This window comes from Lissotriton vulgaris, chromosome 7 (assembly GCF_964263255.1).
Source record: "Lissotriton vulgaris chromosome 7, aLisVul1.2, whole genome shotgun sequence".
NCBI lineage: Eukaryota > Metazoa > Chordata > Amphibia > Caudata > Salamandridae > Lissotriton > Lissotriton vulgaris.
In genome coordinates this window covers 934443152-934460410 of record NC_141695.1, presented here as the reverse complement: position 1 = coordinate 934460410, position 17259 = coordinate 934443152, and the positions used below count along the sequence as shown (strand labels likewise).

At 42.2% G+C, this 17259-nt stretch overlaps 1 protein-coding gene across 1 annotated transcript in view; it reads right to left on the bottom strand.

The window, feature by feature from the left end:
* The window catches only part of DIAPH1 (diaphanous related formin 1), a 1314985-nt gene that overhangs the window by 721773 nt on the left and 575953 nt on the right, over nt 1–17259 (bottom strand). The window contains exon 8 of the mRNA XM_086931364.1: nt 10097–10236. Within this exon, the coding sequence (XP_086787490.1) occupies nt 10097–10236 (140 nt within the window). The remainder of the gene's footprint in view (nt 1–10096; nt 10237–17259) is intronic.

Sequence of the window (17259 nt, the reverse complement as noted above, 5' to 3'; positions counted from 1 at the left end):
GCAGTGTTCACAGAGTGCAGTACAAGGTTGGCAAACGAGAATATCCTCTGACCGAAGGTGTACAGCTTCTTAGAATCCCTACCTAGTGTTGTGGTAGGGAACACGCCAGGGTTGACTTTGAATGCGGAGGCCTGTATAACCAGACTTTCCGGGTTGGGGTAAGGAAAGCTGGGTCCCCAAGAGCGGGGCAGTGGGAAATTGTGCTGCGCACAGGAGCTCCTGCGTAAGGCTTGGCTCATGCCCTGAGGGGGGACATACGTGATTGCTTCTTTAAAAGGGAGGAGAGGGTCTGTGGGGACAACTCCTGGCTAAAGCACCTGTCAAAACTTTCGTCTTGATTGCCACTGAGGGAACCGTAATGTCCAGGACCTCTGATGCCCTCTTACCAGTTGTCTTGAAGCTCTTCCATGAGGTTGGAGTAGGGATAAGGATCCTCATATCCTCACAAACTTTGCTCCCAACAGGGCCCATCAAAAAAAGCAGGCCATGGCTTTGGCTCAGAACGGTGAGAACCGACAAACGCCGGAGTCTACGTCAAGCGATAACAGATTTATTCTGTATCAGAGTCTGTGATAATGATTGGGTTGCCGGCAGTAGCGCCGGGAACAAAGCCACTGGAACATGCTCCAGGAAATGTTGCGGTTTCCCCAAGATCAAGGAACGGATCCGAAGTGCCTGACTGGCGCTGAGAGAGGACACACTAGGACATCCTGCAAACTTTTGGGGGCCGAACGCATTCCAGAGTGGTAGGCCACCCCCTCAGTCCTCCAAATATGATGTGAATGGCCTCATAGAACTCCTCTAACTAGATAGGAGGTACTCCGGCTCCGAGAATTCTGCGAGCTGCTGAGAAAAGCTAGACTCTGGCTACCCAGCTGATGCGTCAGTGCAGGGCCAGATCACGGGCATTGTTCCTGCGCCTCATCCGAAGATTTGGACAGGCATGGTGAAATCGAACAGCACTTCAAGTTCTTAGATTTTTTGTGGGACTTACCCGACTACTTGGAGCGTGATGACAAGTGCTGGGAAAGGCATTGCGAACAGGCATGGGACCTTGCATGCAAACGGGACCTGGAGCCATTCCATGCAACTGGGACTTAACGCATCAGAGTTGACTGGCTTCAGGCAACCAAGACCTTCACGGTGCACTCCGAACAGTCTTTGGATTCATGGAACGATAGGCGGGGTAGGCCTTGGAGTCGTGGTTGGCTCCAGGCACCAGAAGCAAACCAGGTGGGGGGCTGTCACAGACCTCTGACTGGGACAGGAAACACATGGCTTAAACCCAACAGGATTTTTAGGGGACACCCTTCTGCATACTGGGAACTAAGCAAAAAAAGTAATCTCATATGATCTCTGCTGATTCAGCGCAAAGAAAAGATTTGATGTCAGTGCGCTGTGGTAGCACCTAGTTAGGAAACCTGCACGTCCCATTCGAAGCAGATGTGGAGCTAATCAACGCCACCTACTGGTGTGCAGAGGTACTGTTCAAGATGTTCTGGAACCAATCAGACGCCTGGTCAGAAGGCTTTGTTAGATAAATGATTACCTAAGGTAAGTAACTTGTTCTTCCGATATACAGCTCGAACCACAAATTCTTCACCTTGAAAATATATACCATAGAACCTCGCTAGGTGGTGGGTCTGTAAACTGACTCAGACCAAAAAGGTCCTGTAGACCAAGCATCCAAAATGCCCTTTTGAACAACGTGACATTTAAGTCTGCAGTGCTTCGTTGAACGTATGTTTTGACTCTTATGTACTCACCTGACAAATGTTCAGGATAGGGACACCCAACACTAGTGCAGTGGTAAGAGCCTTAGCTTTGTTGGAGTAAGCTCATAAGCCTTCTGGAGGCTGCTTCTTTTCCAGTGCATAGCAGATTATGCAGAGAACAATCTATTGGGAGATTGTCTGTTTTTACAAAGCCTTGCCCTTCTTTGCCTCAGAGTAGCTTAAAGAGAACTGATCATTCAAAGATTGGTCTTTGATGGGATCTACACAAAAGCTTAGTGCCATCTTAGGGTACAGACAATGTAGACTTTCTTCCTCCTTAGATAGATGAAATGGGGAAAAGAACGCCAGAAGGGTGATAGTCTGCTTGACATTAAATGGAGTGTTCACTTTCTCAAGAAAGAAAGCTCAGGTCCTCAACACCAATTTATCTGAGAAGAATTTTATATAAGGTGGCTTGAGAGAGAGAGCCTGCAGCACGTTTACAAGCCTAGCCGGAGATATGGTGGTCAGAAAGACAATTTTTAACATCATAATCCGTAATGGACAACTGCGCAGCAGCTCAAAAGGGGTGCACATAAAAAAAGTGAGAACTAAGTTAAAGCTCCACTGTGGTATCACAAAGGATAAAACAAACAATTGTACCCCAGCACTCATAATATTGCTTCTGCATTATTGGCTTGATTTGAAGCACAACATCTTCATATTTTATCAGTCACTCGAATCACTGGAAACTACAATGTTTGAATTGTACTGGAATTTTCTCAAATATTATAGTCAGTATAACATCCAGTCAATAATTACTATCTAGTACATACAATGTTTTCAGATTGGCATATTGAGCTGTCACTTGTGCATACATAGGTGTAATGTGCATTCAAAGTACATTGTTCATACATATGTTGAAAAGAAAATTATGTTTTTTTCACACTCAAAGCATTGCATGTTATACAGTTTATTAATGATCCTAAGTCTCTAAGAGTGGCCCAAAGCTTATTGCGGTCCATGGAATCAAATGCTGTTTAAGGTCGACAAATATGACATATGAGTGACCCTTCGGGATCTTCACTTCCTTCCAAATGATCAGCAGGAATCTGAACACTTGATCTAAGGTGCTTGTAGATGACCGAAAGCCTACCTGAAAGTGTGAAATAATATTGTTCTCATCGATCCAGTTTTGGAGACGTAACAAAATAACAGAAGACTTGCTGGGAAGCATCTATAAGATTCATTGGCCTATAATTTGAAGGGTCCCATTTATCTCCTTTTTTAAATATGGGGATTATTTCAGCTCCTTTCCAGGTTGAGGGGATGTCCCCAACTCGCAAAATGGCATTAAAAACTTTTTGGAGCAATGGGCATCAGATATTAGGCTGGCTTTATACAAATCTCCAAGGCTTCTATCTAGGCCAGGAGTTTTCCTATTATCGAGTAAGTTAATTGTTGTTATAATTTCCTTCAAGGAAAACCCTTCAGCGTATTCCTGTGTTGGCAATAAAATACCTTCCACAACTGCTACTACTGTTCCCTCCTCTGGGTCAGAGGCCACACCAGTATAAAGCTTCTGAAATTATTCTTCCCAAACGTGCAGTTGTATGTAAAAGTCGTCTTCACTAACCTGCTTAATTGAGCCCTTTGACAGAAGGTGCCAGAAAAGCTGGCTGTCCTCCTGTTTAGAAGCCTCAGCTAGTGTACACCAGTTGTCAGCCTCCCAACTCTTTTTTGCCGCATCCTGAGCCCTCTTGTATATCATCCTTCTGCTATTAATATAATCTTGTGTCCCTTGCTTTACTGCCGCGGTTAGATTATTCCTAGCTAATCTGCAATCCTTGTTATACCACGGGGCGATGTTTCGTTTGGGCACATTAAAATTACCCAGTCAGCTAAAATAGGGTTTGATACTATTAATTAATTGTTGGAAGCTGGACACAGTGAAATCATCACTTCGGTCAAGATCACTAAGTACCATAAGAGTCCGAACCACTTCTTTATAAATCTTAGGGAGCAATTTCCCATGGGCCATAACCTGGGACATTTGATTCTCCTGTTAATTGTGGTCACAATTATGTCTTTAGTTTGTTGAGTTTAGTTATACGAGATGTGAAGGCCAGCTAACTCCAGGAAAATGGCATTATGATCACTGTCCTCTCGGTTTTGGACATTCATGTCCTTGTCATAGGGCCACAAATCAAGGTCAACCATGATATAATCTATTCCACTTACAGTGTTCCCCCTTTTAAACGTAAACTTAGTTTCCTCATCTGAGAGTGTCCACCCATTACAGGCATGCACCCCATGGGCTCAGGTAAAAGACAGTACCTGCTGCCCACCCTTGGCACAACTTTTAATGAGGGGTATCTGTAGCTTGCTCTTCCTCGTGTACTAATTCTTGTACAAAAACTACTGGGCTCGTAAGTCGTATTAAAGTCACCAGCGAAAATAAGATAATACTCTTTACTACAGGTGTCAACAAAATTGGAGAGCATTGTTAAAGTTTCGGAGTGCTTATAATGGCTACTGAACCGGTTATATATATATATTGAATAGTCTATCATGAATATTCCCATTAGGGCATATCAAGTCACAGGCAAGGATCTCCTGGGATTCTACCTCAAGTTGCTTGATTTTACAATCTAATGTGGTCTTAACCCATATTAACAGCCCACCAGCCGGTCGACCCGCTGGAGATGGCCTGGCCTCAATACTAAATGTAGTGAACCCCACCATGTACACCCGCTCCGTCGCCCAGATTGCCTGGAACAGGCATACATGACTACTGTCCACCATATTACTCCAACTCTGGGTTGTTTAGCTTGGATTTTATTCCCGCAATGTTCCAAGAAACAAACAATCTGTAGTGACTGTTCAGCACTTCCCTCTTGCGGATAACTAAATATAGGATTTACAAGCATTTGATCTTGGGCAGGAACAAGTAGTTGGTTGGATATTATTCACTATCACATTGTGGATAATATTGCCAACAATTATTGCTCCCTCTGCTTGGGTGGCTGAAACTATTAGCCCTAAAAAGAGATCTCAGGCCTGCCACTGCAGTGCCTGAGCGCAGTTTGTTAACTGCCTTATTGTCCAGACAAGTGCACCCACTTGCCAGGCTTTAACTTCCATTTTTATGCACATCAGACAGCCCTATAGTAGGCACAAAGTATCCCCCTGGGCAGGGTGCAGTGTAGGTGAAAGGTAGGACATGTACTGAGGTGTGTACCATGTCCTGACAGTGAAATAATGCAAAATTCGTTTTTCACTGTTGCAAGGCCATCTTGCCCATAGGACAGAATGGGGAATGCCGTGGCCCATGTTTCCAGTATATCTTCCTATAGGCATAAGATGGAGAGATACAGTTTAGTGTGCCTGAACTCAGAATGTAATAACACATCATTTTGTGAAGATGGTTTTTAAATTAAGTGCTTAGAAACCGCGTTTTTAGAAGTGGCTGGTTTTTTTTCTTAAACCATCCTGTGTGCCTCTGCCTGCTTGTATTTTGACCATCTGGGTTTGGATATGACAGGGTCTGGGGAGTGTCCTGCCCTCAGAGGGGAAACGGCTTTTACAACGAAGCCGTTTCCACGAAATCTTTAACCACGCATGCAGTACAACGCATGCGTGGTTACAACTAATGCCTTTACCACGCATGCCTTTACTACGATGTTTGTAGTAAAGGCATATGTGGAAAAAGTAAAAAAAAAAAAAAAAAGAGGGGGCTTGGGGGGGTCTCCCCCCCCAAATAAAACAACTCACCATAAGTCACGTCGGCATCAGAGTCGATTAAGAGAAATCGGTAACAAAATGCCGTTTTTTTAAAACAACGTATGACGTCACAACGCAAATAGTCGGTGAAAGGTTTATGCGTGCTAAACGAATTCCGTTGTAACGCATGCGTGGTAAAGGCATGCGTTGCAACGGAATTCGTTGTATCATCATATATTCCCCTCAGAGGGGTAGGTGAGACAGCAACAGGTTGGCCTGCATTTGATGTGAGGGGAGAGGAGTAGCCCCCCTGGATGTGAAGAGGGCTGTGTTGCTGCCAGAAAGGGATGGCTTCACCTTCTGCACTATCAAAGGAAGAGGGTGTGCACTGGCAGGAAGACGCCTATGACTGGTTTGGACCGGGGTCAAAGCCCCCTGAACACAAAGACTTCAACGGCATTTAGTGGTATAAGTGTGAGAGCTAAACCCCCTGAACTCAAGACTGAAATCCCGATTGAAAAAGGATTGAACCTACTTGGTGCTCAAGAGGAACCTCTGCCAAAGAAGAACAGCTGAAGAGACTGAGTGCCCTTGCTGTGTGTTCTGGGGCTGCAGTTTGCTGATTTGACTAATGAGAGGACAAGTGACTTTGCTGGGCGCTGTGTCCCCCTGCTTGTGAGGACTTTGCTGTGTGCTGTGTCCTGGAGTAGCATGTCTCCAAGGGCCCGAGGAGAGCTGGTCCCCTGTTGTAGAAACTTAGGAACATAAAAGTTTCCAACTGTGTCTCAGCGACGCTTGGTGTGTGGTGCTTTTGCACGCCTAAGACTGCTGTGTGGTTCGTGGTACTGTTTACCGGGTGTCGGTGAACGCATTGCCCCCGTAGCGTGAAACATGGTCCACGCTGCTGTATTGCCATTTGTGGCAAGAGCCGCCATCGTAACTGAGGCTGTGAGTGAGGATTGCCGCCACCGGCCCTAGCCAAAACGTGGTACAGGATTTCTGGGAAACTGCTGTGTGGTCCATGGTACTGTTTACGAGGTGCCCCGTGATCGTACTGCCCCTGCAGCTTGAAACAAACATCGCCCACGCTGCTGTATTGCCGTTTGTGGCCCAAGCCGTCATTGTAACTGAGGCTGTGAGTGAGAATCACCGCTGCCGGCCCGAGCCGCAACGTGCCAAAGGATTTCGTGAAAGTAAGAAAGCTGCAAGGTGAAGGAATTGTGGTTCACAGAGAAGAATCTGCCCAAGATCGTTAATGACAGAGAAAGCAGCGCCGTAACCTGTCCGGTTCCAGCGTCGCTTAACAACGGAGCTGAACGTCATCGGGCCGCCCAGCAGGACGTCAGACGACCGCAGAGAGAGAGAGCGAGACAGCTCATCCCCCCAGGGAAGGCTTGGACTCCGGTCGGGAGCCGCAAGCGTGTGTGCCCTGGGGAGGCGTGTAGGAGAAGTACAGGAGTGCTTTGAGCTCTCTCCCACTGCACAGCGTTAAACGTGCTGAGTCCCCGAGTAGCCAGCAGTACCGGGGCCGCCCTTGTAAGCTCATGACCGTTGTCTCTGGTGTTGGGGCTTAGTGGGGCTCGAGTTGACCGAGCCGATTAGCGTACACATTATTCCTGCATTACGAACTGCCGGATTCTTGCATTACGAATCGCATTATTCTTGCATTACTAACTGCCTTATTCGTGAATTATGAACAGCATTATTCTTGCATTACGAATCGCATTATTCCTGCATTACGTCCTGCATTATTTCTGCGTTACGAACGTCATTAGTCCTTGTGAACTGCTCATTAATACCGCAAGAACCTATAAGGGATTGCTGGCCTAATAACTGGCAGAGTGATATATTACGAATACGCATATGTTGGATTTCTATCGTTTGGTCTCATTGTATTCCTTTTAACAAATATACCGCTATTTTTATAAGAACCAGTGTGGTGTCCATGTGTGGTGTTATCCCTGTGTTACTGGGAGTGTGGTTGCAAATACTTTACACATTGCCTTGGAGATCAGCCTGGATGCTTGCGCCAAGCTACCAGGGGGTGAGCAGCAGTTATCTAAGAGTGTGTCCATCCTTTCCCTGACTGGAAACAAGGGACCCTATTTGGACTAAGGTACCTACCTCGGCCAACTAGAGACCCCAGTTCTAACAAAGACTCTTTGAGAGAACTCTTTAAAACTGTTACTACTCTCTCAAACTTTGACCAAAGTAAACTTTTCATCCCGGATCCAGCTTTCTGCAATAAACTGGCAGAATTTTTCCAAGAGAAGGTAAACAGTGTCTATGAGAAATGTTCCGCTAATTAAGACACTAATCGTCTTACTGATCCCTCTTGCTCTTCACTTTCCGGGCTGTCTGAAATTTGTGATAGTGTTCAGAATAGTCTTGATAGTTTTACCCCTCTCACCAAAGATACAGTACTAAGACAGCTGGAAACCACCAAGTCAAGTTCTCCTCAGGACCTCTGCTCCCTATATGTTTTGCAAATGGTATCCAGTATGATCTCGGCACACCTTGATAAACTTTTGAAAAATGTGCTGTCTTTCAGTAAAATTTCAAGTTGCATGGAAAAACACATTGACGGACCCTATTCTATAAAAACCTTCCCTTGATACAGGTGATACTAAAAACAAATGGTTAATTTCCTGTCATCTAATACAAGCTAAAATACAGGAAAGGCTATAAATGACGATCCGATTGCATTTTTGAATGCTAATAATCTCCTAGCTTACTCACAATATGGCTTTAGACCTCAACATTGTACAGAATTAGCCTTAGTTGCTGCTACTGAGGAGATTCGAATGCAGGTGGACAAGGGAGGGAGGGCTGTGCTGATTTTGCTCGACCTCTCTGTCGCGTTGGATATGATTTAACATTCAGTGCTTATCAATCAGCTAGAGAGGGTTGGGTGAGGGGCGCAGATCTCACCTCACCGTCCTCAGCTCATTTCTGTCCAATAGAGAACCGACTGTTGTACTTGGAGGTTTCACCTCAAATCTGTTTTTTCTTCTCTGTGGGGTGCCTTAGGGATCAATGTTATCCCCCACATTTTTATACATCTACGTTACAGCCTAACAAGACGTATTCGATCACATGGATTTACTGCGGTCTCCTACGCCGACGATACGCAGATAGTTGTACAATTTCTTCTTATGTCGACACTGTTGTCAAAAATATCTAAAACAGTTTGCCACATATTTTAATCTGAAGGCAGGAAAATTGTCTCAAATTAAATACAGAGAAAACAGAGGTGATAATCATTGGTAATTACAATTCATTTTGGAATGACTCTTGGTCGCCCACTAACCTTGGCCATCTTCTATCTTCTATCTTCACTTCGGAAGGTGGGGAACTTGGAGGTCATATTCGATAGGCAGCTTTAAAGCAAATTAACCACATTACCTCCTCTTGTTTCCATCTTTTAATGATACTCAAAAAAGTCTTCCCATCCATTCGGAGATATGCAAAAATGGTCATGGTGGTCTTGGTTCTTTCCAAGATCGACTATTGCAATGCAGTATATTGAGGAATTTAGAAACACACAATCGAAAATTCAATCATATCAATATGTGGTAGCTTCTCTGCTTCTAAAAAATCCAAAATTCAGCCCTATCTCCTAGAGTATTTATGGCCTTCACTGTCTGCCGGTCTGTCTGTGAGAGGATCAAATGTAAGGCCTTGTTCATGGTCCATAGAGCATTGTACAGAACCAGTCCCCTGTATTTTCAGGAGATCTTCTAATGGAAATTCAAACCATTCAGCCAAAGCAGAAACCTCAGATCTAAAAAGCTCCATTCCTAATCATTCGTCCTTTAAATAAATAAATAAAGCCACCCCACCCTCATCTTCTGTACAAATGTGTGAGCTCTGAAAAACGCTATCAAAGTGAATAAGGAACAGTTAGTCTCCTACAATCCAGAAAGGCAATAGAAAATAAAAGCCTTTTCCCAAATCATGACTCCAAAATACAGGAATAAAAGATGGCAGGTTTGTATATGAATCTCATAAATCTGTCCCTCACATACTGCTTCATGTGCAAGACTCTGCCAAAAAAACAAATCTAGAACACATTTCCGGGTCTCACTCATGACAAAAACTAGTCATAGTTAACTTTTCAACTAATGTTCGACCAACCTCACTTAAGAACAAAGTAGCAACATACTTGATCCTTTTATGTACTCCAAGAGCTCGAAAAATGAAATAGAAATGCTACATTATAATACAACCCATTCGAGTGGAAGGGGCACCACTACACATTGCACATATCTATATATTTTGTATTGTTTAGGACAACCCATAAAAATGCTGATGGAAAATAAAAAGCATTACTTTAAATCACTATATATGCAAGGAAGACTGAATGGTGAGGCTTATGCAGACAGTTATTAATTAGATTTCGGAGATCAGTGGGTATCTAAAGCCATGAAATTAACATTGGAGTCTCCTTTTTTGTGGCGAAAAAGGTTCTGAACAAAAACATTGTCACATATTCAACTGTAACACCCTTGTCAAACACTTACAACGTTTTCAGATGGTATAGGAGCAGTCTTGTATCAACAGGCAAGAAAGTAAAATACTGAAAACAGTTTTCAAACCAACTAGATAATAAACAATGAATTACTGGTAAAGAAAGAACAAGATTGAAAGCTACATACATATCCTCTGGCTGAGGTAGGATGCAAAGGGCAGACAGCAGCTTCAAGGCATCTATCATCATGGGAGGGAAAGAGGGATCTACAGCTTTTGCCAAAAGCAGAATTCCATCTTCACTGTCCAACATTGTCTTTATTCCAAACTAAAACGAAAAGGAAAATAGGCAGGTAATTTTGAAATCAACTACACCTGAAACAAGCCAAACGTTTTAACTCAGAAGTGCTCTACATAACCCATTACATCACAGCTACTAGAGAATAGAACAAAGAGAACAATTATTACCTTGAACAACGTATGAAACCATACTTACCAGTCACAACAGTTATTCAGCAACAGCACCTTTTTAAAATAATGTGTATATTACCCGGATTACACAAGATTTGAACCAATAAACATTCATAAATGCCTACAAAATGCAACTGTCCATATGGCTCCCTCAGTTCAATTTTACTGTAATTTCTATATAGAGGAGGGTAGTGATATATTTCAATACTTAAGGGGGTCTACAATATATATATATAGGCTCCACAAACATGAAGAACAAATTAAAATTAGGAAGGTGCACAAATTTGCAAGGGACCTGAAAGACTATGAAACGGGTCAAGTTTATACCTTTTCTCGCAAATTTGATAAAGTAAAATAGTCGAAATTGACAAAGCTGACGAATCTGACTGGTGCACCTACCGAAGCCAGTCCACTGGTGGAGAACATCGAAAACTCCGACACGGACGCAGTCTCATTAGCCGGCACGTCAAGTACCTCGTTATCTGAAACAGGCAGCATTGATGGCAGACAAGGTGGCAGAATATTGGACCTTGGTGAAGAGATTGACTTTTTTGTGGAGGATCGGCTGCAAACTCTACGTCCAAGACTGCGAAAGAATTACAATGTAAAAAACGGAACGCAAAACGCCATGCCAGAAGGAAAAAACGAAAAGCAGCAGCAGCAAAAAAAGAGGAAACAATGGTACAACAAAAGGAAATAATGCAAGACTGCACTATAACTAACCTATCGGATGTTGTACTGTCTGCAGCTGAAAAACAACGGTTAGCTCTAGGATTAAATTACTGTCCTGAGAGCACCTTCAATTACACTAACACTAGAGCGGATGTTTTCCGGTTTATTCGTAAACTTAAACTAAAGAAGTTTTTCTCTTCAAAACCTACGCCTAAAAATAATGAAGGCAGCATCAATCCAGCGACAAGGTCCATCTGTAACCCCACAACACCAGCAGCTTGTGACGCCAGGCTGTTATTAACTCTTTGTGATTTAGGACATTCTGGAACCCCATCTACTAATGCCACTAATAGCGAAATTTTGAACACACAGCGTGAACTTTATAATGTGGATATTCGCCAGAAGGGAGCCAGTGACAGTCCATTTAAACCGGTAAGCACGTTTTTGCCTGTCATGCCTAAAGACGCAGTAGATATTTATCATGAATGTGTTATTGAAGACTTAAAAAAGCTACACCGCATGTCACAGGCCCAAACACATAAGCACAATGCCGTATTTAATCAATATAAAATGCTAATGAATAAGTTAAGTCAAAATCACAAAGTAGTGGTAAACACATCCGACAAAGGCGGAAACATTGTTTTATGGCAGAGAAAAGACTATATTATTGAAGCGATGAGACAATTGAATGATGCCAATTGTTATGTGAGATCGAATGGAATGGCATATAAAAAAGCAAAAGATGAACTTAAAAAGATGCTGTTAACATACAAAAGAAACAATTCCATCTCACAAACAGAATTTGACTTTTTGCACGTGGAACATCCTATATTGCCTATTTTGTACTTGATTCCTAAAGTGCATAAACAGAAAGTTCCAACACCGGGCCGACCAATAATATCGGCCATCAATAGCATTGGGGAAAACATCTCCCGTTACATTGATTTCTTTATTCAAGACATTGTTAAAAGCTTACTGAGTTACCTCAAAGACACAGGTGATTTTTTGAATAAACTGGACTCGATCCAATGGCAGGGCAATTGGTGTTTGGTGACTCTTGACATTGAGTCTTTATATACCTCCATAGACCATGCTTTGGGTATTGAAGCAATTCGTCAGTACTTGGGGTTAAGATCATGCGAATACTATGTTATGTGAATTAATACATTGGTGCTTGCACAATAATTTTTTCATGTTTGCTAAAGAAGTTTGGAAACAAATCAGGGGTGTGGCGATGGGATCATGCTTTTCCCCCAGCTACGCGTGTTTACACGTGGGCTGGTGGGAGGGGCATGGTCTCATCAAGACACCTGGATTTAATCATGTTAAATACTGGATGCGATTTATAGACGACGTGTTCTGTATATGGGAAGGTGATGAACAAAGTGCCTCACATTTTGTTGATGCTTTGAATCACAATCAGGAAAATCTCTTTTTCACCTCCAACATAAGCAAAGTACAAGCAGATTTTTTAGACGTACACATCACCATTGATACTAACAGGGTGACGACATCGCTTTTCCGGAAACCAACGGCTGGAAATAGCATATTGCATGCCAGTAGCAAACATCCTAAACATGTAATTGCCAATGTTCCTTACGGAGAGTTACTGCGCATAAAAAGAATTAGCAGCACTCTAGAGGTTTTTGAAAATGAGGCAAAAAATACTATTACCAGACTTAAAGCTAGAGGATATGATGATAAGATTTTGGAAAGTGCACTGAGACGCAGTCGAGAAAGATCTAGGGAGTCTCTGCTGAAATATGAAGCACAAGAGTCAGATAGCAATAGTAATACTCCTCTCTTGATTTTATCCTTTAGCAAACAGGAAAGGCAAATTAGGTCCATTGTAAAGAAACATTGGCCAATTCTCATGACCGATGGGTTCTTTAGTGACACATTGTCAGCTACACCAACTATAACCTACAAAAAGTCCAGAAGCATGCACAATAGTTTGGTGAAATCAAGTCCAGCGCTAGGTGATGGCAGCACCTGGCTTAAACAGAAAGATGGTTTTTACAAATGCTCATCTTGTAGGGCGTGCAAATTCGGTATCAATACCACGCACTACAACACGCCTTTCAGTCAAGTCAGTAGAGCTATTCGAGGGAATTACAATTGCCTCAGTGACTTTGCAGTGTATGTTCTGACGTGCACCTGTGGCCTACGGTACATAGGTAGTACCAAGCTGCGGGTGCACGTTAGGATTTTACAGCATCTGCGTGCTATAGTTAACAATGATAGTGCATACCCCGTAGCTCACCACTTTAGATCAACTCACAACATCGATCTAAGCAATTTGACATATTTTGTCATTGACGCAGTGGCCCCTCTCAAACGAGGGGGAGACAGAGAAAAATTACTAAGGAAAAAGGAGACTGAGTACATAGTTGAGCTTGATAGCAAATACCCGAATGGACTTAACACCTCAGATTTACATCACTTTCTGTAGTTATTTCATCTGTATATTCATGTATGTGTGTTTCAGTATTTGGCTATCGGATGATTAAGCATGAGTTTATGTTTTCATCGTTTAGGGATTTCCAGAACTGAATCTCATTAAGAATTTTGAAGTCTGATTGGCCCCTGGTACACCACGGGTGAACAAGTTGTTTTGAGAATTCAACTATTATGAAACTTCCAGCTGAAACAACTTACCCGTTATTGTTATGCAACCGGACGTAACTTTGTAAATATTGTTCAAAAATAATTTTTTCTAAAGTTCTTTCTTCTCTTTATTCTGATTAATTCAAGGTATATTCACATTTTTCATTTATTTAAAAAACATTTTGAGCACTAACTGGTTAGGGCAATCACCATCATGTGGGCAACTAGGGCACATTAAGCACTTTATGATTGACAGAAATAAGATTGCATTTATCATATACACGGATTAGAACTGTTTATAAAATGTTTTAATTTTTGACCTGGTATAGTTCTATGCACATTGAGGCCAAATACTAAATTCTTGGCCTTTTGTATATAGGTATATTGTATGTAATTAGTGTAAATAGGTCTATATTTATCTGTATATACATTGTTTTAATCGATCTGATTTACAGATTGGTTACAGTTATGAAATTTCATTTCCAGGTTATTTTATCCCTTAGTGTATGTGATTTAATGAGATTATGAATTCATGCAGTAATATTGTTTTTGTGCCCTTAATGACCCCACTCCTCATTCATGCGTTGTATAAACTAGTATTTTGTTTGTGTTTATGGTAACACGTGACTCATCAGAAAGGTGGAGCATCACTATAAAAAAAATGTATTTAATAGTCAGCTGACCAGGTGTGTGATCAAGAGCACTAGTTGCTCGAAATGCGTCGCCTGAGAGGTTAATAAATCTACCTTACTACAGCCTGGGGTCCGTGTCTTCATTTCGCCGAGAAGTTGGAGGTAGTGAAGATTTGTGATATATATATATATATATATATATATATATATACACACACACACACACACGCGCGCATACATACACATATACATACATACATACATATATATATTATAAGCTAGAGCCAATTTTCAATAGCTTCGCTACTGCTAATAAGTAAAACCTTTTGCACAATACTTGGCCTCCTCAGCCTTAGTAAGGTGGCATGCATATGTCAAGGACGTTGGCTTTCCTTGAAGAGTTGTCCACAGGACAATCGCTATGCTTAGCAGAGTCTTCACAAAACCAACTATCAGGGTTTAAAAGTCTGTAGGTAGTGGGATCTACGTGAAAAGCTGCGCACAGGACAAAGTGTCAGATTCCATATTGAGACCCTAGATAGGCACAGGTAACATTGCAACCTTTCACATATATTCTCCCCAACATTACATACAGAACGTTTCATAGGGACTGACCTTTTACCTAGATACGACACTGCATTCAGAACGCAGGTTTTTCCCTAGTTCGAATCTCACACATATGTATGAGGCTTCTTGGAAGCACAGCAGGACAAACATCTCCCGTATTATATCTCTGTATAAAGTTCAGACCCGACGTCATCCTTTAGGCCGATAGAGTAACACAGCAAGGTAGGACCCCTGGGCAGACCTATGGGTATATATACATCACATCTTACTTAGAATAACAGAGGAGACTGAGACTTCCCGGCTGACACACGGACCAGAGAAGCTAAGGTTCCTGCATGCAGACACTCCAGCTAGCAGTGGCCTAATATCCATCGTGGGGTGTCCAACTCAAGACGAGGACGGGGTCCCATATTCTCTCATTCTCAGGTAATGGGGCTGACTAAATCCTAGAGAGATTCTTGGCATAACACCTACACAGATGCTAGGTACATTTAGGTACATCTAGTTAGAGAGGCATTGTAGAAGTACAAATTATGTACAAGTATATATTCAGGACTACTGCAAGATAGAAGAACTATACCATCCCTTTACTTTCGTAGTACTTTTAATCATATATCTCTGCTACTGTCTAATGGTTGTAGTAGCAATTGTTGAGGTTAGGAACACTATCCTCCAGGCTGAGCACCAAATTGACAACGAAAACGAATTTTCTCATTGAAGTTCATGTATTTTTATTCAGTTCATCAAATATGGTTCAAATCAGTTGATTTTGTAAGTTTACATGATTATCCTTGCCAACATAATCTCCTTCTTATGTAGCAATGTTTTTAGGCAATAATCCACTTTGTCATAACACCCAATGCATTTCGGGTCACAGGAAACATGACCCTTCGTCAGGGGTCTGAAAATGAGAATCAAACAGGACCAAATTAATCACCCTCGATAATCCACAAATGTACCATATCTTTAACATGGTGAATCATCTATGCAACGTTGCAACCGGAAATAGAAAAAACGTAAAAGTATGTGCTGCTTCAGAAAAAGATCCACGCCACCGAAGGAAAAAACATGGTTTAACAACTTAACTTTTTCCTTCGGTGGCGTGGATCTTTTTCTGAAGCAGCACATACTTTTCCGTTTTTTCTATTTCCGGTTGCAACGTTGCATAGATGAGCCCGGGATAACATTGTATTCTAATGGTTGTAGTAGCTCATCTATTCTACACTAGAATAACAACTGTTCAATAAATCCTTTTTGACAAACGCCCGGTATGTTTATTCTGTGTATCTCTGAGACAAACTAAGTGAGCATGAGTGACTGAGCGAAGGTAGTATATTGTTTCCACGATTCGGAGGGATCAGAGTTATTGTGTTCTGAGGTTGCCAAGAACTACTCTCTCCCCGATAAGAGGAGATTCTAGTGGTACTGTGAGCTAGCTGATACAGACAGGCTAACATGCCCGGTGGGGGTGCACAGAATCAGTCTGCCACGTGTCCCACAGTTTATGTTATCCAAACGTGCAGCTCCTGCATAGGTTATATAGGTACTACATGACAAAAGACTGTGCTTAGCAGGATCTTGGCGACCTAACAGGTGTGGGGTGGAGTGGGCTCTCCATGGAGAGTTCTGCTAAGGGTGAAGCCTGAGCATAGTAGAGGCTTGGGCCCCCAATGGGACTTGGGTATCTGAATTAAGAGGACTACAGTGTAGTTATTTTATATTAGTATAAGCACATATGTTAGCGTAATTTATGATTAACATCAGTGCTTCTTAAACATTTTAGAACCCCAACACACCTTTTAGAATGCACTTTTGCGGCCCTCCTACCTTTAACCCTTTCGCTGCTGATGACGAGCTCAGCTCGTCATCACCCACGGGTGTCGTGTGCTGATGACGAGCTGAGCTCGTCATGAATAATGGTATTAATAAATCTGCAGCACAGGGCAAAAATCCCCGCAGCAGCCATGTGGTTAATGGACATAAGGCGGGGTGCTTTTTGAGTCTAATTAAAGCATCATGTGGGAGTGCAGTGTCATTTACAGACAGCAAATTTCCATTGAAATGCCCTCTAACTTTGCACAGACATACAGCTTTACTGATAAAACTATACAGCTTACAAACAATGTGTGGAAATAAGCTTTCCCCATGGGGAGTAGGGTCAAGACTGATTTGCATATGGCTGGGTCCTTGGTGGGGTGCTGTGGCAAGCAAAATAACGATAGATTTTATTTTGTGAAGTTGTTATCTTGAATAATTGCTCCAACTTTCGCGACCTACCAGAAATAAGCTTGAGACCCACAGTTTTGGAAACACTGCTTTACAAGATTATTTCTACTTAGTACTTATCTAGAAATGTCATAGGTTGTACTGGTTTTTAGAGTAAATTGAACAGTAGGAATGTG